General features: G+C 38.4%; 1 protein-coding gene across 2 annotated transcripts in view; it reads right to left on the bottom strand.

Moving 5' to 3' along the window:
- Nucleotides 1–2947: 2947 nt before the first annotated feature.
- CDC42 (cell division cycle 42) overlaps nucleotides 2948–25674 on the bottom strand; it is a 43727-nt gene continuing 21000 nt past the window's right edge. The window contains exons 2-6 of one of the 2 annotated variants that reach the window (XM_012650915.1): nucleotides 16872–17026; nucleotides 13571–13643; nucleotides 9927–10036; nucleotides 9607–9804; nucleotides 2948–4453 (exon numbers count right to left, since the gene is read on the bottom strand). In XM_012650915.1, the coding sequence (XP_012506369.1) occupies nucleotides 4364–4453; nucleotides 9607–9804; nucleotides 9927–10036; nucleotides 13571–13643; nucleotides 16872–16976 (576 nt within the window). In that variant the 5' untranslated portion in view covers nucleotides 16977–17026 and the 3' untranslated portion in view covers nucleotides 2948–4363. Of the gene's footprint in view, nucleotides 4454–5067; nucleotides 5936–9606; nucleotides 9805–9926; nucleotides 10037–13570; nucleotides 13644–16871; nucleotides 17027–25674 lie in introns of those variants that run through there. The other variant, XM_012650916.1, reaches the window with a different exon arrangement.

Genomic DNA, 25674 nt, shown 5'->3' with positions numbered 1-25674 from the left:
CATTCATAATGTGTCTTTGGAAAAGCCTTTTCTAATTCGCATAAAGGCTCCATGCGGGCTGGCAGTGGCCAGATACCCATCAGGGGCTCCAGCTGACCATCCACACAGCAGCACACAGAGCACCTGGGGGTACCTTAGATGGAAGTCCTTATCTCTGCCTGCTTACATCTGCACTGCTTGACACTGTCATTCTCCAATGTCTCCAGTGCCCAGTGTGGAACAGATGCTTTATAAAGTAATGACAAATGGGTGTCATGAATATGCACACACACATGCAAGAGTTTTACTTTACTCTCTTGAGAGAAATTCAAAGTGAGATGAGATCACCTGGTTATTCAAGAAGAGGAAGCTATCAAAATTGTAAGGGGAAGAAAATTCCAACTAGAGGTCAGAGGCATCTGTTTTATTCTCTGCCATATCCCTGGTGCCTTAAGTGCAACATTTTAAAAAAATGTTGAATTTACGAAATGACTGTAAGAATGAATGGGTAGCACTGACTTTGGGCTCGACTACATGGCATCCTCTGGGCAATGGCACATGAGAAATTATTAAATGTTTTACCTTGTCCCTCTTTGCCTGCCCCCTCCCCCTCAACCCATAAGAAGTCCACTCTCAGGTAGTCACAGCCCTCTGAAGCTAGGCACCAGAATGAGCCCACGTGGGCCCAATGTGAAGCCTGGCGACAAGCCCAATTGTCCGGTGAGTGAGAAAACTAAATGCTTATTGTAGTAAGCTACTATTGGCATGGTTTCTAACAAAACATTATTGTGGCAATATCTAATAAAATGAGGCTTAAAAAAAAAAAAAAAAAGGCAGAGGCACTTTGGAAAAAAGACTCAAAGTAGTACTTTAAAGTATTCAAACAGCCCTGGGAAAAAAAATAACATGATTGGTGAGGTGTTCTCTTGGTCTATGTAATTAAATCACCATGCTCTGAAGGTGGGTGAATACAGGGTAAGACTTACAGAGAACAAAGAAAGCTAAAATATGAGTGTGACTTAAAGCTACTTCCCTCATATGATCATAAAGAGTTCAGCCCTTCTTTAAAGACAAGAACTTGCTACACTTCTTGGTGAAATGCTGTCCCTTCCCCATACTGTTACATAACAAAATTTCTACATTTGTACCCAGGATGAACTAAGTTTCAATTCTTTTTGAGCAGAGCCCTTATATTTTGAGCTTCTTAGCACCCAGCCCCAGAATAACCACTAATAACCTCAAAATGGAAGGAGGAAAAAAAAGGAAAACAGTCCAAACCTAAATACCACTATCTTATCCAGTCTACAAAGGTAACACTTATAAGACATGATTGGTTTAATGACGAATTTTCAAAACAAAAAAATTAGTACTTCTACATTAAATGTGCTCAAATTTTAAAAGGTATTCTGATTGTAATAAGAAAATGTGAGAAAAATACAACTAAGAACAAAGGAAATACTGCAATTGTTCTTTCAAACCACAATCGTTTCTTCCCCCTTAGAATACACTCCCCTACTGGCATAAAGTGCAGCTTGAAGGATGCGGCTTTAACAAACTATAGAACCTATTTACAAAGATCCTCAGTAAAACATATTTTAGAGTGCCAGTGATGTATTAATGTTGTATTAGACTAAACATTGTAAATTTTGACACAAGCTAAGTCTGCTAAGAACTGTTTTGAATAACTCTTTTCTAACTCTAAATCGCACTACCTGGGCAGTATCATTCACCTACTAAGCCATGACTAAAACAAGTTTGTTAAGTCAACTAGAAAACAGTATTTAAACAGAAACAACACTGGCTGCATCCATTTGCTACTCATGTTCTTCTGATACGCAGAAGTCAAACTGAAATATTTAAATAAAGTTAGCTTCAACCAATCTCTTTGTCATCTTTATTCTTCTGATGTGTGGCTAATTCATCAACACAACCATGTGACCTGCTTTATTTCACTTATTCATTCTTAAAATAATGTACCCATCCAATGACTATTTCTAGAACCACATCATGTGTCAAGCACTGCTCTAGGACAGGGATACAGCAATAATCAAGGACCTATATGCCACTGACAGAACTAAGAAGTAGGGATACACATATCTACTTTCCGGGGCATCACAAAATGATCCAGGTCTCTCCCCCTAGTATGGCCAACAAGGAATAAATAAAATACATTTATTGGTCAGAATTGGTAGAACTTCTATCTGCCTCTTCCTAACCCCTTCCCAAACCATCCAACTTAATTCTAGCACAGTATGGAATCACACCAAACACGACTCCATGTAAACAACTATCAAAATGAGGCTACGCCGTATCAACCTTAACTGGACTAAAGGTTCTTAGTTTCTAAGATTCTCATAAAGATCTGTATGATGCCCTTAAGGTAAATAAATCATTCTTGGCACCTAAAGAAAATGTATCCTACATATTCCAATTCACAGCACAGAATCTGTATTCTGACTGAACTAGTCTGAGATAACAACCCAGGAGCAACGGTTTTCAAACCTGGATACATTTCAGAAATACCTAGAAAACTTAAAAATCTTGCTACTCAAGCTGCACTTAAGAAGCGAAGTTTGAGAACCACTGATGCAAACAACTTGGGGGGAAACTGACTGCTTTCCAACTAATCTATGGATTAGAGGTGTGCCGACATTTCCTTCCAACGTAAGCATTAAGGTTCCCACACAATTCTTCCTTAAGAATTGTTATGGACCTACTTGGTATTTAAGGGAAGTTTCTGCTGTCTGCCAAACTTAGGAGAAAAGGCACAAATCTGAACTTATGGAGGAAAAAACATTATTTCAAACTGAATGCCAGAAAAGAAATAAAATAAAAATAATAAAGCTTTAAAAATGTTATCCCAAAATGCATTAGAAATTGGTGCCATCAAAAGTCAGGTTCCCACTCCTAAATACTCCTAAATGAAAAGTAAGAGGCGGAGGGAAAATAACAACCCTCAGGCTGGCTCGTGAAGGGTTTTTGTTTGTTTAATACATCTGAAAAGAATGCATATACAAAGAATTGAGACATGAGAAAGCATTGGTTCAACACTAATGAATCTACAAGAATTAGGACTTTGGGAAGGTGGAAAAGATTACCTAAACATTTTTAAAAATTGGAAACTGCAACCAAAATAAGCTGATAAAATCCCTATTAACACTTATGAAGAGTCTTCATAAGACTCTTTCCATGATTTTACTAAACTAGAGGAGCCTCATCTGGCTGCTCTAGGGTTCCTCATATGCAAAACAGAAATAAGGGGAGTCCCCTGACTGGTCCCCATGTTGTTAAGTGTTCTCCCCACCCCCACCCCACCCCCAGCTTCTTCATGAAGCAGGCTTCCACCCTCACGACGTGAGAGGATGTGAATCATTCCATAGACGTCTGTCTTCTAGCACCACCTCTCATATCTCCTCTACATAACAGGTCTTCAGCTGCGTTCTAGGAACACCATGTCATATACTATCAAGTTGTAAATCTATGCTAGGCATATAAGACAATGACTGACAGGGAAAAAAATTTTTTTAATTAAGAACTCAATCCATTTGGTGTATTTCAAAGGTGCAATACTTTTCTTCATTTATCAGTGAAAGAAGTTAGAAATTAACTTCCAAAAAAATCAGCAAATGGCAAACAAATTTCCTTGAAAGTCACAGTCACATATATAGTACATCCTAGAAAAGAGGAGGGGCAAGACAGGTTCCACCCACTTTCATGAGTTTCATCAAATACTGGATCTACTCAAGGGTGGAGAGAAAAGGCAACTTTCAAAAAGGAGTATGTTATTAAATGAGGCATTTACTATACTCCTTTCTAAGAGCACCAGATGGGGAACATGTTTTCTAAACTAGAGCTAGGAAGTGGAATGTGGAATCAATCCATCCTCCTCCCCTAAGGGCTGTCCACTGGTTAATGAATTTAAAAAACAAGACTAAAAACAAATCCCACACACACTCCCCCCAAAAACAGAGGAAAAAAAAAAACAAAACAAAACAAAACACTAAGATGTCCCAGATTACTCTCCAGAGTGGAACCAGGGAGCAGCTTCAACAATTCGAATTAGTCTGTTACAGAGTCATCACAAGCATGCCTTGCTTTAAAAAAAAAAAGTTTTTTGTTTTTTTTTTTTTTGAAACAACAAAACAATAACTAGTACTGATCACTTTTCTGACAATACACAATTACTCAAAATTAACTAGTATTGGGAGGGGAAAGGGGGGCCATACCTATGGGCCTCGTCTCACACGAGTGCATGTGGGTAGGTGCAGGGCATTTGTCATTATTGCAAAAACGAATTTTAATTTTTAATCTTTAGTTTGATTTAAAACATTGCTTTTAGTATGATGCCGACACCAGCTGTGCAGAAAGGGCTCTGGAGAGATGTTCATAGCAGCACACACCTGCGGCTCTTCTTCGGTTCTGGAGGCTCCAAGGCAGCCAATATTGCTTCGTCAAATACATTCTTTAGGCCTTTCTGAAAAGGGGTAGAAAGAAAAAACGGGCAGTCTGATTTTCAGTATAATAAAGTTGGAGTTCAAATTTAAAACATTCAAACCCCCAAGAGGTGGCAAAGAAAGAAACATTAAAAACATCCCTGAATCTCAACACAATAATCTCATTTCACCAAGTTTTGTCCAGGGCACTGGAAGGATTCAGCAATTCAGGAGCAGAGCAGCAGATATTCATGAGTGAGACAGTGGTCCTTTTAGAAGGCTTTGTGCAGACCAATGTATGTCACAAGAAGCAAACAAGCACATGTGTCATTTGCTCATTCAATATGAGTTTTGTAATGTGCTGCTGAAACATTTTACATAAAAAGAAGGGAAGCAGCTCTGCATTCAAATGAAACAGCTGGATATGAAACAGGACTGAGAGGACGGGCATGGGTCAGTAGCATCCTTATTCTATGGAAGGCACAGGCAAAGAGAGAGAGCACGATTATGGTAGCGGCAAAGATAGTCACTTTGAACTCCCTTTACCCCAATTAGAGCTGAGGGGATTCAAGGGAGCAAAAATGTGAGTACCTGATACATAAGTAAAATTAGAGCCAGTCAGTGCAACAAGAATAAAAGCTTCATCAGGCATTTATACAAACAATTGTATATTTTTAATTTCAAAATTTGAAGGTAACCACAATTGTATGTTTCCCTCACAACAATAAAATCAGAAGCAGGAAAATATAAAGGTGGCAGCTTTACATCTCAACATTAACAATCCTTAAGTCAACTGTTAAAATGGAAGCTATTCTTAAAAGATAATGTAACAAATGAACTCATAAAGCAGTAGCAGATACATCAATATCTTCCCCACCCCAGACTGACAAATACTCCACTATAGCACAAACAGCCAAAGCAATAGCAACACAAAGTTTCACTGCACAAGGAAAACCAGAAAAGAATCCTCCCTTCCCCATTACACTCTACTAGCGGGTCACCCCTTTTCCATAAAGTTTATCATGCAATTACAATTAACAATTGATCGTAAGAGTAAAATGATGTTTGTATTACTTTCTCCATCTAGAACTAAGATCTAGAAATGTTAAAACTCTTCTTATTTTCTCCAAGGGGACATTCTTAATGCCAGACCAAGTTCCCTTTTGCAATATTAATCCAAACCAAAAAGCTCTGAGCATCAGTCAACTCAAGCAGCAGAAAGTTAAACAGGTCCAACTTGACTACTGATCACAAAAAATATTCTATAAGATATTGCATTCTTGATCAAAAACTAATACAGAGGTTGCTCTAAGGTGGTGAGTAAAAAGACGCAGAGGCTTTCGAACAGGATGGTTTTATTCCTTTGTTTTTAAACGATCTTTCTACAGTAGTGGGACAGGAAGCAGCAGCAAAGAAGGGAAGGAGAAAACAGTTTAGAATATACAGCACTTCCTTTTGGGTTGAGTTTCCGGAGGCTCGAGGGCAGCTAGGATAGCCTCATCAAACACATTCTTCAGACCTCTCTACAAGACAGAGGGGAGGAGAGAGAACAGCAGCCAGGTTAGAGGATTAGAAAGACTAGCAGATACAACAGCAGTCCGGATTAAATGAGCTGAATTCACAGAAGCAATGTGCCTTAAGAAAAATAAAATGCCAAAATGCTAGATCTTAAACACATTAAGAGAATAGATCACTGAACAGAAATTTCACCTCAGGAAAGGTTACCTGTGCAAGAAAGCAATTTTTATGAAAATCCGGTATGTTCACTTCTAAAATAATGACACATTGAAATCTAATATTACAACATTTTAATGAAAATAATGGGCCATAATTGGCCAGGCACTATGGCTCATGCCTGTAACCCTAGCACTCTGGGAGGCCCAGGCAGGAGGATTGCTTGCACTCAGAAGTTCAAGACCAGCTTGATCAAGAGTGAGACCTTGTCTCTACTAAATATAGAAAAAATTAGCTGGGTGCAGTGGCACACATCTGTAGTCCCAGATACTCAGGAGGCTGAGGCAGGAGGATCGCTTGAGCCCAGGAGTTTGAGGTTGCAGTGAGCTATAACGACACCACTGCACTCTACCTGGGCAACAGACTGAGACTCTTGTCAAAGAAAAAAAAAAAGTGAATGATGCCAGGAGAGGAAAAATGAATATACAATCACAAGACAGAAGCCTTGTAGAATCCCCCAATATTACTACTGATAAGAATGGCAGGCCGGGCACGGTGGCTCATGCCTGTAATCCTAGCACTCTGGGAGGCTGAGGCGGGCGGATCGTTTGAGCTCAGGAGTTCGAGACCAGCCTGAGCAAGAGCGAGACCCCGTCTCTACTAAAAATAGAAAGAAATTGGCCAAACAACTAAAAATAGAAAAAAAATTAGCCGGGCATGGTGGCGCGTGCCTGTAGTCCCAGCTACCTGGGAGGCTGAGGCAGGAGGATCACTTGAGCCCTGGAGTTTGAGGTTGCTGTGAGCTAGGCTGACGCCACGGCACTCTAGCCCAGGCAAGAGAGTGAGACTCTGTCTCAAAAAAAAAAAAAAAAAGAATGGCATATGCATTTTGGAAATAAATTTATTATAATTTCAAGCTTATGTGAATTCAGCCCCTGAATAACTGAAGGACACAAATAGCAGACTAACAGGCATGCTACATGTTTCTAGGTTCAATGACATAATCTGGATAGGATTAATCAGAATTTCAAGTAAATCAGCATCCCAGAAAAAGGGTCAGACATTTAAAAAGATTGTTAATTGTGCAACAGTACCAACTACAAGGAGTTTAAAGAAGGGACTCTAGAAACAGCATACACTTCAGTTATTCAGCAATATTACTAGAGCAAGTAACCACCACCCAAGTCATAAGAAAACAAAGAATGGGTTCCTAGAATGAGTTTTAGCAAGCAGTCCAGTGCTTTCAGATGTGTGCATGGATATCAGAGCATAAAGCATGGAGTGAAAACAAAGAATATTCTCAGATCTACAGGGATTAAGACACAGAAATACACTTACACCTCAGCCAGAAACTCCAACGTGACAGTGTGACTCAGTAGTAGTGGTACCTTGGGCCCAGGTCTATAGACTCACCTAAACTCACCTAAATCTGAAGCCACAAATTTACCACCCAAGGTAGTTTCACATGTTCTTTAGCTCGGTTTAATTTCAAGTAAAAATATCCTAAAAGTCCCAGAACACAGCTCCAATGATAAATGCCAGCCCCAGACCACCCCAGGTGCTCCTGCCCCCACCCTACCCCCAACCATGGCATCCCAGAACAATGGTACCCACACATTCCATTAGATACAAAATAAATGAGAAACAGTAATATGTACTTAAAAGAAGCAAAGAGGTTAAAAGGTTTTTTTTTTCCTACATCATTTTCAAAGTAGAAATGCTATACAAAAGTTAAAGTTCCTCTATAATTCTTTCTACACATCTAAGAACAAACTCTGGTAGTCAAATATAAAAGGAAGGAGTATGGAGAGAGAAATATGTTTTATAAGGAAAAAAAGAGGAGGAGGACCATTAGAAACTAGAGTGTATCCCTTAACAAGAAGGAACTCTTTCCTTGCTTAATGTGGACAAAGATCAACAAATTCCCTATGAAACAAAACTCATCTTTGTTTGATCCACTATCTGCTTATATTAAGACTTTAGTTTTAGAAAAACCAACAAACAGAATCTGGAGTCCTAAAAGTTCTAGCTTCCAAATACAACCACAGACCCCATTTTCTATCTTCTCCTCTTCTGATTTCTCCAAACTTTAAAATCTGGTGAAAAACGTACCTACTAAGACCTTTTAAACTTCCTAGTCTCTGCAAAATGATTTAATATATATACCTGCTCACACTGTAAAAATATTATATTAAAAGCATATTAATTGTCTAAAGCTTCAGCAAGTGACCTAAAAGTGGGGCCACATGGCCTATTTGTCTCCTTTCCCCCAGAGCAGCCCATATGTAGAGAAAAGGGGTATGTAACAGATACACACAGAATTAGCATCTAACTTGGACACAAATATTTCACACACATCCCTCCCTGCCTCCCCTAGTACACACATACACATACACACACACACACACACCTAGACACTCTTCTGAAGATAGTATCAAAACACAGAAAGAAGCACCAGGTATTTTTCTGAAATCTCATCAGTGCTACGTGTGAGAAGGTGTAAATTCTTCTGAACTTTTAAATACCTGCTTTTACGATAGCACTAAACTGCCAAGAAAAACTAGATTTAGGAGAATGTGTTTAAATCATCTGATATTAGGCCTTGAAGTTATCCTGTGGAATATCCTAGTTAAGTATAAAATTTAATCTTTAAATATCCAACCAAGCACTAAATTGCAGGTTACTAAATTATGCACTAGGTTCTATATACTAAATAACTAGTACATATGTAATAATTATATGTGCCATTTATTTACCTTAGCATACATATAATTAAAAGTCTGACAGTGTTTAAAAAATAAATAAAAATGAACAATTACCTGAAAAACTACATGATAAATGCCCCCACAACAGTACTCAAAGGAGGGAATCGGCAATATTGTGAAGACAGAGAAGATTAAACAATGTGTGTCATTTATAATTCTCACTCCTAACATTGCTCCTTGTCCTAAGAATCTGAGTTTCCCATCAAACGACAAGAGTGCCAATTAAATCACTCCAAAACGGCCAGGAGGAAAGAGAGGTCCACATGAGGAAGAAATACCTCCAAAAACATAGGAATAGAGGGAAATATTAACATGCTCTATAATGCGATATAAAGCATGCTTGAGAACTGTGGCAGAAACAGCCAAGGCAGCCTTCTTTGACATAAAAGTCTCAATTATTATGACTAATTCCCTGTCCCAGTTGAGTTACCCCAGAAACAGCGAAGCAACAGTACAGCATCAATTGTCACAACTGGCAAGAGATATATTTTGTTATTATTATTAAAAACACAAGCCTAACCACTACAAATCATTCAGAAGAACATGGGAGCTCATCAGCACAAGAGCTTTAGAGACTAATAATGTTCGCCAATAAACACAGAGGTCTCTAATAAAAGAATGAACATGAAGCTGTTTCATATTCTTCCTAGGCAGCATGGAGCACTGCTAACCACTATCAGAAATAATCCCTGTATCCTAATGCTCTAAGAAATTTCTCAACCCTAAATAAACATGGGGTTTCACACCATCCTTACCTGTGTGAGTGCAGAACACTCCACATACTTGACAGCCTTCAGGTCACGGGCCAGCTTTTCAGCAGTCTCTGGAGTAATAGGCTTCTGTTTGTTCTTGGCAAGTTTCTCAATAGTAGAGGGGTCATCTCTGAGATCAATTTGGGTCCCGACAAGCAAGAAAGGAGTCTTTGGACAGTGGTGAGTTATCTCAGGCACCCACTAAAGAAAAGGTATTTTAAAATACACCTTTGTTACTCCACAAGCATCTCAAGCTATTTACAATTGGTCAACAGAAATTCTGTGATGACTTTTTTTAGGGCAAGAATATCTTACCAACTTACCTTTTCTTTCACATTTTCAAATGAGGACGGAGAGACCACTGAAAAACAGACTAAAAATACATCTGTTTGTGGATAACTCAGCGGTCGTAATCTGTCATAATCCTCTTGCCCTAAGGGAAAAAATCACAGGGAATGAATTCAGCAACTGAATCTTGGTGTCTTCTGAGAGAACAGTAAAGTCACAAGTCACAATACACTGGTCATTAGCCAGAAAGCAATTTATTTATCCAATAAAATGTATGGCCTTGTAATATAATATGTGGACAATATTCTTACTTGGCTAATTCTATCTACCATGGCAAGCATTCAGAACAGTAATGAACTCACTATTACATTATTTGCTTTTACTACCAGTTTGTAGTGTTCAATTTTTGTGTCCTTAGTAACCCAACAATATTGTAATAATAAACTCCTGCTACAGAAATGATTAAAAATCAATCCTAGTCAGATCTGGTAAAGAAACAATCACATTGAAACCATCTAAGGAAAGAAAAATCTCAGTGAAACCCAGATGACAAAACCCACTGCCCATCATGACTACTAAAGCAGGTTCACGTGTTTGTTCAATGCATGTGTATGAAACCAGTATTTGAAACTGAAAATGCCTAGGGAAAAAAACTGGCAAAAATCAGTACATACTGAAAAGGAATAAAATAACTAAGAATTAACTTAACCAAAGAGGCAAAAGACTTACACAATGAAAATTAGAAAATACGGCTGAAAGAAATTAAAGACGACATAAATAAATGGAACCACATTCCATGTTCATGGATTAGAAGAATTAATATTGTTAAAATGTTAGTACTACCCAAAGCAACCTTCAAATTCAATGCAATACCTATCAAAATCCCAACAAGGGACCCCAAATAGCCAAAATAATCTTGAAAAAGAATAAAGCTGGAGGATTCACACTCCCTGATTTTAAAACTTAATACAAGGCTACAGTAATGAAAACAGTGTGGTACTTGCATAAGACAGACATATAAGATAATGGAATAAAAGAACCCAGAAATAAACTCTCATACATACACGGTCCAATAATTTTTCACAAGGGTGCCAAGACCATTCAGTAATAAAAGGGCTCTTTCAATAAATGGTGCTGATAAAATGGGATATCAACATGCAAAAGATGAAATTGGACCTTAGCTAACACCATATATAAAAAAAATTAACTCAAAACAAATAAATACATCTAAGAGACTTAAGAACGCTCAGAAAACACAGGGCAAAAGCTTAATAGCATTGGACTTGGCAATGATTTTTTTGGATATGACACCAAAGGCACAGGTTGTAACCAAAGAAAAAATAGACAAATTGAACATCATGAAAATTTTAAAACTTTATACATCAAAAGATGGTATCAACAGAGTAAAAAGGTAACCCACAAAATGGGAGAAAATATTTGCAAATCATATAATTGATAAGGGATTAATATTATACAGAACTCCTAAAACTTAACAACAACAAAAAACAGCCCAGTTCAAAAATGAGCAATGGACTTGAATAAACATTTCTCCAGGGAAGATATACAAATGGCCAATAAGCACATGAAAAGATGCTCAACATCACGAATCATTAGGAAATGCCAAGTCTAAACTACAATGAGATATCACTTCACAGTCATTAGGATGGCTACAATCAGACAGACAATAAGTATTGGGAAGAATGTGGAGACACTGAAGTGTTATGCACTGTTGGTGGGAATGCAAAATGGGATAACCACTGTGGAAAAACAATATCGGAAGTCCTCAAAATATTACAAATAGAATTACCACATAATCTAGCAATTCCACTTCTGAGTGTCTATACTCCAAAAGAATTGAAAGCAGCATCTCAAAGAGATATTTGTACATCCATGTTCATAGCAGCATTATTCACTATAGCTAAAACATGGAAGCAATTGATAGCACCAGTATTCATAACAGCTTAAAACTGGAACCCAAATATCCATCAACTGGTAAATGGATATACAAATTGTGTTATATTGATAGAATGCAATACTACCCAGCAATGAAAAGAAACAAGTACCATGCTGCTGCTATTATAGGAGCCTACAGAAAGAAGGGAGGAAAAAAAAAAAAAAACAAGAACCGATACACACAACAGGGAAGACTCTCACAAACATTATGCTAAGTGAAAGCAGTCAAACACAAAAGACTACACATTGTCTATTCCATTTACATGAAATCCTAGAAAAGCAAAACTGTGGAAACCTAGAAAAGAAATCTGTGGTTGCCTGCAACTGGGTCAAGGTGGGGGACTGACTGCAAAAGAGCACAAGGAAACTTTTTAGGGTGATCAAAATGTTACATGTCTTGATTATGGTGGAGGGTCAGCAAAATTCATCAAATTAAACACTTAAAATGAGTGAACTGTATTATATATCAATAAAACTTTAAAAAGTACTAACCAAAAAATAAAATGTAAAGGCTTACAAAAAATAAAAGCTTTGAAATTTGAAAATAAAATTAACTTTCAATGAGTGGACATAAATTGTCTTTTTTCTGCATGCAGACTGCCTCCAAAGGCATAAATGAACACAGGGGTAAAAATCCCTTACTTATCATGAGATTACAGGTCATTATTTTATTTTCTCTATTTTCCAAGTTTCTTCCAATATACATACCATTACTCTTATAATTTTTAACTCATTAAAATTTTCTCTGCTTAACTGTTTACTATAGTTTCTCCATTTCACCCTCACTCTTAAATCCAGATAGTTCCTCAAAGTGGGCAGTATAATACACTCGATGACAGCAATATGTTAGCTGGCAGACAGTGACAGAGTAACTCGTAAAAAGTTTAGAATTCCTACATTCTAAGGATCTAAAGGGTATCTTTCCGAGATTTTCCTTTGGCTAATTGGCTGATAATAAGAGACTACATAGAGAGAAGTCAGAAATTATTAATAAGATGTGCAGCCACTGTTAAAAACGAGTAAGAAATAACACTGAGGAATTAGGTACATTTAAGGAAGAAAGTAATTTGTTCTTAAAATTTGGATAGTTGCCAACAAACGTCAATATACTGTGAGCTAGATACTGGTTTACTCTCAAAATATTTTCAGTTGTACCATAAAATAACAAGCCACCTATTATAAGAAGCTATCCAAGCATGTATTACATAGATGCATAATACTAAATAAGGCTTCAAATTTCAGAGAGTGACAATAATAAATACAGTACGTGGTTGATAAACCTACAACCTTGGACATATTTAGGAAACTATGGGCTCTCATAGAGGTTAGGGGGACAGGAGTGAAGGAAGATAATCAGTAGACATGTTTCCTATGAATTCCTTCTCTTAAGTCTCTCCCCAACTACTAACCTAGTCACTAATTCTCTGCAAGGTGCACAGGGCACATCACGATTCTGGTTCAATTCAGAGCTTCTCTGACAAACTCTGCTCTCCTTCTACTTCATCTTCCACCACAACATCCACCCGGGGCACTTACTCCCATCTGCAATCCCACGTCGGGGATTGCACCATGGTCAAGCAACAACCATCATTACATTCAATCCTGCTAACTATTGACAAAAGGCAGTGGTTTGCTAATATGCTAGTTTCCCAAAATGTCCAAAAAAGACAAACAACCAGCAAATGTTACAGTTACAGATCAAAACATTATAAAAGACATTAAGTACCTGCAGTATCGAAAAGTCCAAGAGTATATGGCTCTCCACCAATCATAACTGTGACTGCATAGTTGTCAAAAACCTACAAACAAAAATAATACGACACTGTTAGTGAAGAGGGGGAGGGTAAAAATAGGACAACTCTCAAGCTAAGGCAGTGTTTCCTCATTAGACTTAATCTTCCCTTAGTCCATCTGTCTTCCTTATATAACCAATCTTGCCGACTAAGCCCTTGTGTGAGCTAAGTGCTTCTTGGGAAAAGTGACAGGGGTTGTGTTCTGGGATGTCTGCTCTACCCGGGCGGCCTGGATAAAGAGCCATAGAAGGTTTAGCGGTATCACAGGAGCAGGGTCTTCTAGCTACACAAAGTGATCCCTGTTCAAGTTTGAAACTTTTGAGACACCTCAATGTTCACTCTGATTTCTAAGAAATTATTTCTTCATAAACCACTTCCTTTTAATCTAGAATTAAAATCTCCTAGATTCATGACAATCTTTTTTTTCCTTGCAGGGTGCCAGACAGGAAGAGGCTTGTTACAAAGAAGCCAATTTTGAGAGAAATAAAGCTTCCCCCAAAGTACAAGGAAAGTGTCCAATAAAAGGCTAGATAATTATCTGTTGGGAATTTCGTGAATAAAATTCACATTACTGGGCACAAACCACAAGACCTAATATATCTTGACTAGATGTTTTATTTGTAAATAGACCATAAAACTCTTAGCAAAATCAGTACAGTATATCCTAATATTGGTTGTACTAAGTTATGTGTGAAAATGGGAGGTAATGATGCTAAATGGGAAAAGACCCAACACTAATCCATGGATCTTTTTGAATTAATTTACATCCGAAAAGCAATGCTTTCCCATACAACTGTAATTTGTCAATTTACAATAAAAAATGTTTAATTAAAAGATAAATAAATAAAATTTTTTTAAAAAAAGGAAAGCAATGCTTTCCAACTGGGAAAAGACTAGCCCTGCTTAAACCTTTTAGCAACTGACTCTAATTTTCTGATTCATGTTTTAATGGGCTGTGTGGGAGCTTATTTAAATGTAAAGAAGAGTGGAAGCAAGGACACGAGGGAGATGGTAGTTAAAGGAAAGTTAGTTCTTGACAACAAGAACACAGAAATGGAATGACAAGAACACAGAAATGGAATGTATGTGGCTAAGTTCTCAAACTACATGGACTATTTTCTTAAGTCACACTTTTAAAAAAGAACCCAAGAATAGCCCTCCTTTACTGGGTTTTTCGTATGTAAGGACTGAACTGAGTATCAGAAAAGCTGGCTTCCAATCCAGATTCTACTCTGACTAGAGTGTAAGTCTCTCCCCTAAATTGGGCCTGAACTCCCTCATCTGTGAGAGGTGGATAATATATGTATAATCCTTTCCAGCTCTGTATTTCTGTTATTCTAGAAATGGCAACTCCCAGTGCACTGATGAGAACAAAAATGCACTTTACACCAAACCCATTTCCGTAATAATTTAAACAAGTACCACGAATACATTATGTGTGCCTCATGGTCCATTTATAGGTCCATGGTCTTAAATAGGCTCATTTAAAATTTTGTTCAGGCCGGGCGCAGTGGTTCACGCCTGTAATCCTAGCTCTCTGGGAGGCCAAGGTGGGCGGATTGTTTGAGCTCAGGAGTTCGAAGCCAGCCTGAGCAAGAGCGAGACCCCGTCTCTACTAAAAATGGAAAGAAATTAATCGGACAACTAAAAATATGTAGAAAAAATTAGCCGGGCATGGTGGCGCATGCCTGTAGTCCCATCTACTCAGGAGGCTGAGGCAGAAGGATTGCTTGAGCCCCGGAGTTGGAGGTTGCTGTGAGCTAGGATGACATCACGGCACTCTAGCCCAGGCAACACAGTGAGACTCTGTCTCAAAAAAAAAAAAATTTTTTTTTGTTCTACCATTACTTCTCCCCCCTCCATCCTATCCCTTTCTTCCCCAAAAATCTACATACATACACACACACACACACACACACATACACACACAAAACACCCACAAGCCCACTTTAAATGTAACACCAAATGATCAGTCATAAAACAGACTCAGAAATCATGTTTATAAGTAAGTATCTTTAATGGAGACTGAAATACAAAAATTCTAATAGTGTCACTCTGAAACAAGATCCATGTATTTCTAGAAATCCTTTCTAAGTCCCTTGGACCTCAAAACGTCTTCCATTTATATTGTCCTTAAATGGGCCAATTCAAAAAATGTGATTTTTGTATAATTATACTATACCTTCAAATTCTCCCCCTTCAAAAAACTTCATCATCTTTATTCCTATATCCTTGGCCTAGCTCAATCACTTGACCTGCCCTAGGACGTCAAGAAACTATAATTCCAAGTGAATGTAATTACCAGGCCTTTACCCCATATTCACCTCCCTGGTAATGCTCACGTCTCTGAAGATTAACCCAAAGTGCTGGTATGTTTTCTTCCTTTTAACTTCCAAAGATTACTAGTCCCATATTAATCATACAAAAGTTCCTCAAAACCCCTAAAATAGCTCACTTAACAGAGGTGGTAGCTACCATGCCGGGCCAACCCCAACTCTGTACTCAATACTGAATGGGCAAGTATATTTAAAACAATTATACCACTGGGTTAGTCAAGTAACTTGGGACAAGCCCGAAATCCCCAAACACATTCTTTCACAAATGAGTGTTACTCTAAATAACTCTCTCTCACTTCAATATCTATTATTCTCATCTTCCCTCTACCCTTCTGAGGAATTGATTTTAAAAAAGCAGTTGTGGGAGATGATCCCCAAAGGTTTCTTTCTGTTGGTGTTCTCATAATAAAACAAGTCTTCTCTTTTCTGCCCCTAAGCACCAGTTTGGAGCTCCACTACTAATAAAAGAATAGCTCCGCAAGGTAAGCAGAGACATGTACTGCTTTCTCTGAACTTACAAGACCCCAAATAGCATCCCAGGAGACCTCCAAGCACTGATCAATCATTGGCCAAGATATCAAAAAAGAAAGTCACCTCATTCCAAGATGTAGGGCATACTTCTCCAAACTGAGACCACCACTCTTTAGAATCTTGTCTACTGGAGTTTTGCCTCCCAGCACTTCTTGCAAACCCTTGTGTCACCCCTTCTGACTTTCCACTGATTTTTCAGCTGTTTAATTTTAAAGTGTATATAATTTAACCATGAGAAGTCAAGATCTTTAAAAATAGGAAACAAAGGCAGACAACAGAAAAATTTCAGTACATACAGAGAAAGTGTTTTCAAAAGGATATCAAATTATAATACATTTCACTAACAGAGAGAAGCCTTTATACTTACAGTTGGTACATATTCGGATGGAAATTTGTTTGTTGTGTAGGATATCAGGAGACATGTTTTACCAACAGCACCATCGCCCACAACAACACACTTAATTGTCTGCATTGCTGAAATAGTTTTATATCCACTTTAAATATTTCAAATCTGATAGTGACCTGCAAAAAGATTGAAGATATTTGTTTATGTGTATTTATATACATATTTTTTCCCTCAGCTAGCAACAGGTTCATTCATTCAGAGCAAGAACAGAACTAGTACAATTATTATGGCTGAAAAAACCTAAAGAGAATTACTGACTTGCTCAAAATCACAATAAGCAATAAAAATCAATTTCTGGCCAGGCTCGGTGGCTCACAGCTGTAATCCCAGCACTTTAAGGGGCTAAGGCAGGAGGACTATTTGAGGCCAAGAGTTGGAGACCAGTCTGGGCAATAGTAAGACCCCATCTCTACAAAAAATTTTTTTAAAAATTAGCCAGGCATGGTGGTGTATACCTGTAGACCCAGTTACTGAGGAGGCTGAGGCAGGAGGATTGCTTGAACTCAGGAGTTTGAGGTTGCAGCGAGCTACGATAACGCCAAACTGCACTCTAGCCTGCACTGCACCCTGTCTTAAAAAAAAAAAAAAAGGCCAATTTCTTAAGTTTCTGACCTCTGGTTGTTTCAACGACTTAAGTGTTATTTTTTAAAAAGTGCAAAGTGGTGTACTGAGCAGCGTATTTCTTTTTATAATGAAAGAGAAGAGGCTATATCAGAAAGAATCCCATGTAGTTTGCCAAATATTATTTTGTGAAACCGTTTCTGCACACACATGTGTATGTAACACATGTATGTGAACTAGAGCACAACACAAAGGCCACTGCTTTAAAGAATGGTTCATTACTCAGCCTTAGAACTGTAGTTACTCAGGCTCTAACCAACAAGCAGTAGCACCATCACCACAACCCCTCATAATGTATGAGCAACATGAGCAACTGAACAAAGATCAGGGTGATCTCTGGTCTCAGCAGCTGTTTTAGCACCAGGTTGCCTAGTTACTAATTCAATATTCATGGCATGTAGCATCCAAAACCTACATTTTTATAAGGAAAAGGTCAGATCACTCTAAATTATATTGACTCATAAACAGATGTACTTTAGCTTCTTTTACTGTAGTCCTCCATTCTAAGAAGCTGTCAATTACAAATGCACCAGAGATTCATCAATATTGAGATACTTTTTTTCCACAATTAAACATCTCTAAAGTCAGAATGGCCCTTTCTTTATTGAGGGTGTCTTACAATCATTATCAGCTATTTTTCCTCCACATTTTATCTTCTATGAAATTGGCATAAATGCAATTTTAGATTCAATGAAATACTTCTTCATTCTCTCAGAAAAACTGTTCAAGAAATGCCACCCCACATATACCTAGATTTTAAGATAAAGTCCTATTTCAATTATAATCCTGAATTTCTTGTTGGCTAGAGCTGCCACCTTATTAAACATAAAAATAGAGAACCACCTAACTCTGTATCAGATGCCATGCCTATGTGCTTCTATAGCACTCTTCACAACAATTCATCCTACAGATTTATAATGTCTACTAACATCGCTGTATGTAATAGATAAGCTATATTATCTTATGTACCACTGTACTTCTAGCACTGAGTACAAAGACTGGCCTGTTGTGAACTGCTGAACAGATGCAAAAATCACATAACAAAAGAAAATAAAACTACATTAGGGGTGAGTAACCCCTAGGAAATACACGCTCTCCCATTCCTCATCAAAACTATTTGCATTAGGCCAGGTGCAGTGTCTCATGCCTCTTATTCCAGCAACTGGGGAGGCAAGAGAATCACTTGAGGCCAGGAGTTCGAGATCAGCCTGGGCAACATAGCAAGACCTCGTCTATACAAAAAAAATATAAAAATTAGCCGGGTGCAGTGGCAGGTGCCTGTAGTCCTAGCTACTCTGGAGGCTGAGGTGGGGGGTTCAATTGAGCCCAGGAGTTCAAGGCTGCAGTGAGCTATGATCACACCACTGCACTCCAGCCTGAGAATGAGACCCTGTCTCCAGAAAAAAGAAAAAAAAAACCAGCAAAACTATCTGCATTATCTTTCTTTCTCTCTTTCTCAACTTCCTTTCATCTCCCGTTTTTCTTACCCTTTTCCCTACTATGCACAAGAGAAGTATCCATACTAATACAGCATTAAAGGTTTAAAGATCCTGATCCCTAAACTAAATCAATTATTGGTTCAACCTAAAAGTGCTCTCAAATAATAATAGCAATAGCAGCAACACTTATAATAGCATTTACTATGCGCCATGTACTGTTCTAAACACATTACACATATTCACACATTTCATCCTCCCAAAAACCCCATGAAGTATGTAGTATATTACCTCTATTTTACAGGTAAGAAAAGTGAGGCTCAGTGAAGTTAAGTAACTTGGTTGAGGTTACTCAGGCACTAAGCAGCAGAACTAGAATCTAAACCCAAGCAGTCTGATTCTCAAGTCCCCATTCTTAAGTATTACACTATACTTCCTTCTCCTGAGAAGTGACATTAATAAAAACAAACATGATCACTGCTAATAGAGTGGAAAGTATATATCCATTAGAACTGCCAGCAATGCAAAGGTGGCAGAAATAAAGAAGAGAAAGCAAAAAATAGGAGTTCAGTTCACTTCCTATTTCTTCACTCTGCAAATAATTACTGAATTTTATTGGGAGAAGGAAGCCAATAACAGAGAATAAGATAGTTTGCTTTTCCCCTTTCTATTTACCCACAAATCTTCCACTTCCTAGGCTTCCCAACCTAGCAACTCAGCAATTTGTTGGAAACTGGCTGTGGGTCGTCCCCCTGTTAAAAGCCTGGGTTCTGGAATCAGACTGGCTCTACCATACTCTAGCTATGTGACATTGGGCAAGATATTTAACGTTTCTGTGGCTCAGTTTTCCCTTCTCTAAAAATGAAGATAGTAGTATCTTCCCCATCAGATAAATTGATTGAATAATATAATACATGTAGGCCGGCGCAGTGGCTCACTCCTGTAATCCTAGCACTCTGGGAGGCCGAGGCGGGAGGATTGCTTGAGCTCAGGAGTTTGAGACTAGCCTGAGCAAGAGCGAGACCCTGTCTGTACTATAAATAAAAAGAAATTAGCCAAACAACTAAAAATAGAAAAAATTAGCCAGGCACGGTGGTGCATGCCTGTAGTCCCAGCTACCAGGGAGGCTGAGGCAGGAGGATTGCTTGAGCCCAGGAGTTTGAGGTTGCTGTGAGCTAGGCTGATGCCATGGCACTCTAACCTAGGCAAGAGAGTGAGATTCTGTCTCAAAAAAAAAAAAAAAAGATAATACCTGTAAAGAACTTAACAGTGCCCAGCATATAGAAAATGCTCAGTAAATGTGAACTATTAGTCTTGAATGAGTAAAGGCATCTTGAAGTCAATATAAGGAGTTTTAAAATAGTGACAATTTCTAACCACTGAGAAACACATAAAATTTTTTTATTTCCAAAATAATTATGGTACAGTGAGCCCACTGCATCCACAAATGTAGAACCCACAGATATAGAGGGTCAACTGTACTATGCCATTTGCTATAAAGAACTTGAGCATCCCAGGATTTTGGTACATGGAGGAGTCTTAGAACCAATCCCTCTGGAGATACCAAGGGGACAAATGTACTCACTGTTCTTACCATAGATGTCAAACTTAGAGCTACCATTACAAAGGTGGTCATTTTAGAGTGAAAAGTTCCAACTTAACTAAGACTATTCTACAAAGCATATGGCATATGTTAATAACCATTTCATGTTTCAAATAAAAACTATAAGAGGAGGCAGGGCACCATGGCTCACACCTGTAATCCTAGCACCCTGGGAGGCTGAGGCGGGTAGACTGCTTGAGCTCACGAGTTCAAGACCAGCCTGAGCAAAAGTGAGACCCTATCTCTACTAAAAATAGAAAAAATTAGACAGGCGTGGTAGTGTGCCTGCAGTCCCAGCTACTCAGGAGGCTGAGGCAGGAGGATTGCTTGAGCCCAGGAGATTGAGGTTGCTGTGAGCTAGACTGACACCATGGCACGACAGTCCAAGCGATAGAGCAAGACTCTGTCCCCAAAAAAAAAACAAAACAAAAACTGTAAGAGGCCATTGTTTTGGACTAAGCTCCTGCACTAGGTCCCAAAAGACAAGATTAAAAATCAAACTAGAGTCACCCATGCTAAAGTTCCTTCTGAGAAATCAGGAAAGAGAGATGACCCCAACTTCCCAAACAAGCCAATTTCAATCTTAAATTGGCATGATAATAAAGTTCACTCTACTTTAATCCTGACACAAAAAAAGCAGCCTGAAGTTACCTGATGTTAACTGATCAATTATTTTCCTATTGTTCTTCCAATTCCCACCTTAGAAGAAAAGTAGCTTTGAAACAACCAATATACTCTATTCTTTGCTTCTACTTTCTCTAGCTCTTACCAGTCTATGAAGCCCACCACTTCCGCTCAGTTCATCAGAATACCGTTTTACAGAACGAAGTGTTGCCAGATTCTAGAATAGCAGTAAAGCCAATTGAGATCTTCAAATTTGTTGTAATTTTGTCCTTTGACACATGTATTAAAATGTTACCACATAACCCACAGATTGGGGTAATGGAAATGGAGTTACCAGGGGAGACTTCTGTTTTGCAGCATGTATATAATGCCAGCTTCAAAACAACATGGAGGAAATTAGGCCAGACATGTTCATATATCCTATGTTAACTTCCTGTTGAAAGAATGTCAAGTCACCATGGCAAGAAAGAGGCTACATAATAATAATTGCCATTTTGCTATTCAGAGTGGCTAGAAAAGTTATATTGCACCAATAACTAAAAACTATCCCTCTTTAATAGTGGGACAGGGAAGCAGAAGATACAATTTATTTCACAAGTAGTTCATTTGCACCACAACTTAGAATTGGGGTGGATCAATTTACAGCATAAAAATAATTCTGCCCGCCACCTAGGTGGCTCACACCTGTAATCCCAGGACTTTGGGAGGCTGAAGCAGGAGGATCACTTCAGCCCAGAAGTCTGAGGTTACGGTCCTATATGACTACACTACTGCCTTCGAGCCTGGGCAGCAGAGCGAGATCTCATCTCTAAAAATAACAATGATAACCTCAATCACAGGAAATAAAATTGTGAAATAAGGTGTATCTTCTACCTTCCTTCTCAGTGTATACCTCCACCAGATAGCCACACCAATATCCATATCTTACAGGTTCTTAACACTTTGGGAATCCAATTACCCTTTGAGACTCTTTGAGAATATCAAAGATAAAGCCCCTGAAATTTTGTGAAGTCTATGAGCTATAGATTAAAGAGGCGATGGAATCACTCTTTAGTATCATTATCACTGGCTAGCTGCCAACTAAACTCCACTAGACAATCTCTGGGAAAAAGATTAGTGTGAAAGAAGAGGTGGCACCCAGCTACAGAAGCCTTATTTTCCCATGTCCCATGGTTCATTTTAGGCCCAAGGCCCACACAGCATATGAAAAACTTGGGAGATTATTTTTGCTAATGTGTTTTACAAAAAAAAAAATGTATATTCTCAAAATCAGATTATATCCCTTATAAAACTATTTCTAGTATTAATAGTAAATGATGTGAATAAAAGGCAAGTCAAATTTTTGGTAATACACTGTAGCAATAATAAGTATTTGGTCTTTGTCTCCAGTTCCTAGCACAGAGCTCCTAAAACCCTAGCAATTTCCTGAGTGGCATAAGTGTCTTTTGTTATTCATAACAAAATCACACCTGAATTTACACTAATAAAGTGACTGGGGGTTGGGGTTAAATAGCCTCAGGATGGGACTGGTCACCAGAAAGACCAAGTGATTAGAGGGAGGTAACTTTAGCCCCATCCACCAACCTCCAGGGAAGGCAAGGAAGTCTGGAGACTGAGCTCTATGAGAACTCTTGGAACGAGGAGATTTGGAGAGCTTCCAGGTTGGTGAACATATCCGGGTGCTGGGAGGGTGACACATGAAGTGCTCCCTATTCTACAGCATGCCCTGTGGGTCTCCTCTTCCATTTTTCTGTTCCTGAATTGAACCTTTTATAATAAAGGTATAAGTAAGTAAAGTTTCCCTAAGTTCTGTAAGTTGTTCTAGCCCATTATCAAACCTGAGGAGGGTCAAGGAACCCCCAAATTTATAGTCAACTGGGTAGAAGTGTGGGTGGCTTAGGCACCCCATTTGCAGCTGGTGCCTAAAGTGAGGGCAGTCTCATGGACTGAGAGCTTAAGCTGTGGGGTGGGAGTTAGTGTCAGAAGTGACTTGATATTAATAGAAGTGGTGTCAGAAAAAGACACCACATTCACACTAATCCAAAATACACTAGAAGTAAAGCTGTTTTCATGTGAATTGCATTTGGCTCTAATGTAACCCATTTCCATACTCAGGATTACAGGCGTGAGATGGTGGCTGGTTTTGTTTAAAGAACTGGAAGGTCCCTTAATGAATCAGCTTAACTCCATCATTACAGAGATAAGAAAATTCTGGCCAAAACACAAGAACTTGCCCCACAGCCAGTTAGGGTCCTCTGTATCCTGGTGTTCTTTTCCAGCTCTTCAAACTTCAAGCAAATACAGAATGAGGCATATAAATACAGTTCTTTTCAAACTTTATATTTTGTTTTCAGAGTCCTCAGTAAACAGGAAATAATCTTAGAAAACGTTGGCACTCCTTCAAAAAGTCAAAGTAACATAGCTAAATGCTCAAAGTATGTGTCCCAATAAAAACTCAAGAGGAGCTTTTCAATAATAAATGTATCCATTCCAATTTGAAAAGAAATTGAAATTGGAATTCTGTAAACACATCTTTCAATTAGTAAAAAGTACACAAAAAAAGTGTTGGTAGATACAGTCTCCATGGCTCTGTCATGCTCCTGCACATCTTGCTGGGAAGCTAAGGCAAGGCCTTAATCACTCTTTAGAGAGTTGTGTTTGCAGCAAACAATCTTGAAGGGTATAGTAACGTCTCCCTCTGAGACAGAGGACACGCATGCTTACTACTTGCTATTAAATAGTGGGTTCCCCAAACTCAGGGCTCTTCAGCTGTAAGAGAAACCTACTGCATGTACAGCATCCACCTGGGCCTCTGCATGTCCTTCCTGGTAAGAGGAAGCAACACACACACTGATTTCATGCTGCTTGCTGTGCCTTAAGTAAATTAAGTACTTTGTCTCTGACCCAGGAATCTCTTATCTTCTGCCAACACCAATAAAACAGTAACAGACTAACGCTTTAGCTTCTAAGTAGGGTAAAATAAAATCCCAGATCATGTTCATTGGATTGGCCAAGCTTTGTGATAAATAATTTGAACAATTTAAGTTTTATATAAAGTTTATATATAAATAACATAGCAATCAGATAGTTTATTAACATAATTATCAGAGTAGAAGCCAGGTAATAATATCTGGTCTTAAATATTTTATTCATTACCCAAAGTTTTTCTTTTATAAAATATATTCCTCAAGGCTAGGCACAGTGGCTCACACCTTTAATCCTAGCACCTTGGGAGGCCAAGACAGGAGGATCACTTGAGGCCAGGAGTTCAAGACCTGCCTGGGCAGCATATCAAAAAAGTTTTAAAAAATTTTACAAAAAAATTTTGTACAAAATTTTTTTTTAAAAAATTTTACAAAAAAAATTAAAAATTAGCTGAGCATGGTGGCGTGCACCTATAGTCCTAGCTATTCAGGAGGCTAGGGCAAGAGGATTGCTTGCACCCAGGAGTTTGAGGCTACAGGCTGAGCAACAAAGTGAGACTCTGTCTCTATTTAAAAAAAAAAAAAAAAAAAAAAAGTTCCTGAAATAATTTAAAAATTTTCTGCCTTCTCCCCCCTCATTCCCAGGCCATCCAGCACATCTCTAGGAGCTAACTGGTCATTTTAATTTGCTTATGTTTTATCTTCTAGAAGTATCTGGTGTCTAATCTAACAAGAAAGAAATTAATGAAGGCAAGAATTCTACTATCAAAAAAGATGATAAGCAAAGTGGCTCCTCACAGTGAGCACATAAAAATAATTGAGAGAAACAACTACAAACAATAAATAAAACAAACTAGGCATGGTGGCTCACGCCTATAATCCTAGCACTCGGGGAGGCCAAGACAGGAGGATCACTTGAGACCAGCCTGAGCAAGAGTGAAGCCCTGTCTCTACCAAAAATAGAAAAAATTAGCCAGGCTTGTTGGCCCACGCCTGTAGTCCAGCTATTCGGAAGGCTGAGGCAGGAGAATCGCTTCAGGTTGCTGTGAGCTATGATGACACCACTGCACTCTACCCAGGGAGACATAGTAAGACCAAGTGACTGACTAAATATTTTCAACATGCTTTGCTTTTAAATTAGCAAGCAAATAAATGAAATAAATTTTTCAAAAAACAATCAAAACTTATTTTGTTCTCTCCTATCTTTAAGTAGCTGTAACCTCATTTTCCCCCCAAATTCCATTTATTCACCTCCAGTATCAAACCAGCATAGAAACTTAAAGGGCAAGATTTCCACGGTATGTGGCAGACAGCCTTGTTGCTGCCTTTCTCTTGATTTTTGACGTGAGACTGGTGAATATGTGAAAAATTGGTAGATACTTTACCAAAAAATAGTCAAAGAAACCAGAGAGGTAGTCCCACTGCTACAGCTTCCGATCCTTGGGAAGGATACTAGGTTTTTCTCCCTCTCCTTTAAGTGTAATTTTCAGACATTGCACAAAAGTATCTTTGGGTTTTTGGCAAACACATACCATCCAGAATTCTTCATGGATGGC

This window comes from Propithecus coquereli, unplaced genomic scaffold, assembly GCF_000956105.1.
Source record: "Propithecus coquereli isolate 6110/MARCELLA unplaced genomic scaffold, Pcoq_1.0 Scaffold341, whole genome shotgun sequence".
NCBI lineage: Eukaryota > Metazoa > Chordata > Mammalia > Primates > Indriidae > Propithecus > Propithecus coquereli.
This window is presented reverse-complemented; position numbering and strand designations above follow the sequence as displayed.